Raw genomic sequence first — 2,214 nt, 5'->3', positions numbered from 1 at the left:
TCAATCTAAGTTATTTGAAAGTTTCGGTTCCCACTTTTTGTCGTTAGATCTGTCTCTGTAAAGTTAAAAAAATACATACAGTCGTAGACGTGTTGGTTATTGATGTCATAGAAGTATTGGCTATTGATGTCGTAGACGTACTGTTTATTGATGTCATAGACGTATTGGTTACTGATGTCGTAGACGTATTGGTTATTGATGTCATGGAGGTTCTGGTTACTGATGTCGTACAAGTGTTGGTTACTGATGTCGTAGACGTGTTGGTTACTGATGTCATAGAAGTATTAGTTACTGATGTCGTAGACGTAGTGGTTACCGATGTCGTAGACGTACTGGGTACTGATGTCGTACAAGTGTTGGTTACTGGTGTCATAGACGTATTTGTTACTTATGTCGTAGACGTATTGGTTATTGATGTCGTAGACGTATTGGCTATTGATGTCGTAGAAGTGTTGGCTATTGATGTCGTAGACGTATTGGTTACTGATGTTGTACGAGGGTTATTTACTGATGTCGTAGACGTGTTGGTTACTAATGTCATAGACGTATTGGTTACTGATGTCGTGGAAGAGTTGGTTATTGATGTCATAGACGTATTGGTTACTGATGTCGTAGACGTGTTGGTTACCGATGTCGTAGACGTGTTGGTTACCGATGTCGTAGAAGTGTTGGTTATTGATGTCGTAGAAGTGTTGGTTATTGATGCCGAAGAAGTGTTGGTTATTGATGTCGTAGACGTGTTGGTTACCGATGTCATAGACGTATTGGTTATTTATGTCGTAGAAGTGTTGGTTACCGATGTCATAGACGTATTGGTTATTTATGTCGTAGAAGTGTTGGTTATTGATGTCGTAGACGTGTTGGTTATTGATGTCGTAGACGTGTTGGTTATTTATGTCGTAGAAGTGTTGGTTATTTATGTCGTAGAAGTGTTGGTTACTGATGTCGTACAAGTGTTGGTTACTGATGTCATAAACGTACTGGTTACTGATGTCGTGGAAGTGTTGGTTATTAATACCCTACAAGTGTCATAGAAGTATTAGTAACTGATCAATAAAAGGAGTTTTGAATACTGATCGTAATTAAATGTTCTTTTATGTTGGTAAAACGAGCTAAAGATGCTGATAGGTAGATAGGTTAATAGCGTGTAAAATCAGTACAATATGTGATATTAATAACCCTTGTTCATATCTATGTGAATACATTAATATGCTTTATGTTATTTCCATGTTATTATTTTGATCAGAATGATCGTGTAATCAATGACATATACCATAATTAGATAACCCGTGATATTTCTGTATCCTGTTTGAACCGACCTTGGCGATTTCTGGTTTGTTGCCGCCCTTGTCTGTGAATTTATTAACCTTCAACTCTACCTGGTCCATGTTTTCTACACAGTTCTATGATTTTCAAAGGAAACATGACGAGTTACAGGTTTCTGCTGAGTAACGTGGGGATTCCCGATGTGGATAATAAAGGTCAAATACACAAATACCGTTTTAGGCATTATTCCTGTAAGATCGTAGAATTTAACCGAAATATTTAAACTGAAATGCCTTCTCTCTTTAAAAAAGCTGGCATTTATATAGCCGACCAGGAAATATTTTCCATTAACTTTCTGTGGGTGTCCTTGTTTTTCTTATATTGCCCTAGTTCGTAACAGTCTGTGGTTTTATGTTGTTTTCACAAGTCACTCTTCACTGACTCCTAGAACAAAGATTTAATAGACTAATGTTTTGTTTGCTGCACTCTCAGACGTACAATATATACACACACGCGTGATTCAAATACTAATTCCACCGAACTCCTTATAATATGGAACTTAAAGTGATGTGGGGTAAGGTTTACACAAATAAGAATAACTTCTTGAATTATCGCAGACAACAGTGCAGGTTTTCTTTTTTCGAGTTTATTTTCAAACGTTTTGTGTTTTAATTGCAGACATTAGTGCACCATTGTATTAGCAGTACGTAATTTTGTATATCTGTCTCCAAATCATGTATATTTAACTTATAATGTTCACCACGTCTGCTCTGAATGTAATTCTTGTATTCGTTTTACTCCTAACTCAAATCTATCGTTTTCCAAATACCGCCTCGTTCTTACACTAGTTTCAGTAAATCATTATCAAATTCATCTCATCGAATTTATATGTTCTTTACACTGTTCTTTAATCAATTGACATCAATCTTCTTCATGTTTCTTCTACAT

At 36.1% G+C, this 2,214-nt stretch overlaps 1 protein-coding gene across 1 annotated transcript; it reads left to right on the top strand.

Moving 5' to 3' along the window:
- The first annotated feature begins 203 nt into the window (after positions 1-203).
- Positions 204-1,034, top strand: LOC106457222. The gene has a single exon (XM_013916614.1). The coding sequence runs from the start codon at positions 204-206 to the stop codon at positions 1,032-1,034; it is 831 nt and encodes a 276-aa protein (XP_013772068.1).
- The last annotated feature ends 1,180 nt before the right edge of the window (positions 1,035-2,214 follow it).

The sequence above is a fragment of the Limulus polyphemus genome, unplaced genomic scaffold (genome assembly GCF_000517525.1).
Source record: "Limulus polyphemus unplaced genomic scaffold, Limulus_polyphemus-2.1.2 Scaffold305, whole genome shotgun sequence".
Taxonomy (NCBI): domain Eukaryota; kingdom Metazoa; phylum Arthropoda; class Merostomata; order Xiphosura; family Limulidae; genus Limulus; species Limulus polyphemus.
This window is presented reverse-complemented; position numbering and strand designations above follow the sequence as displayed.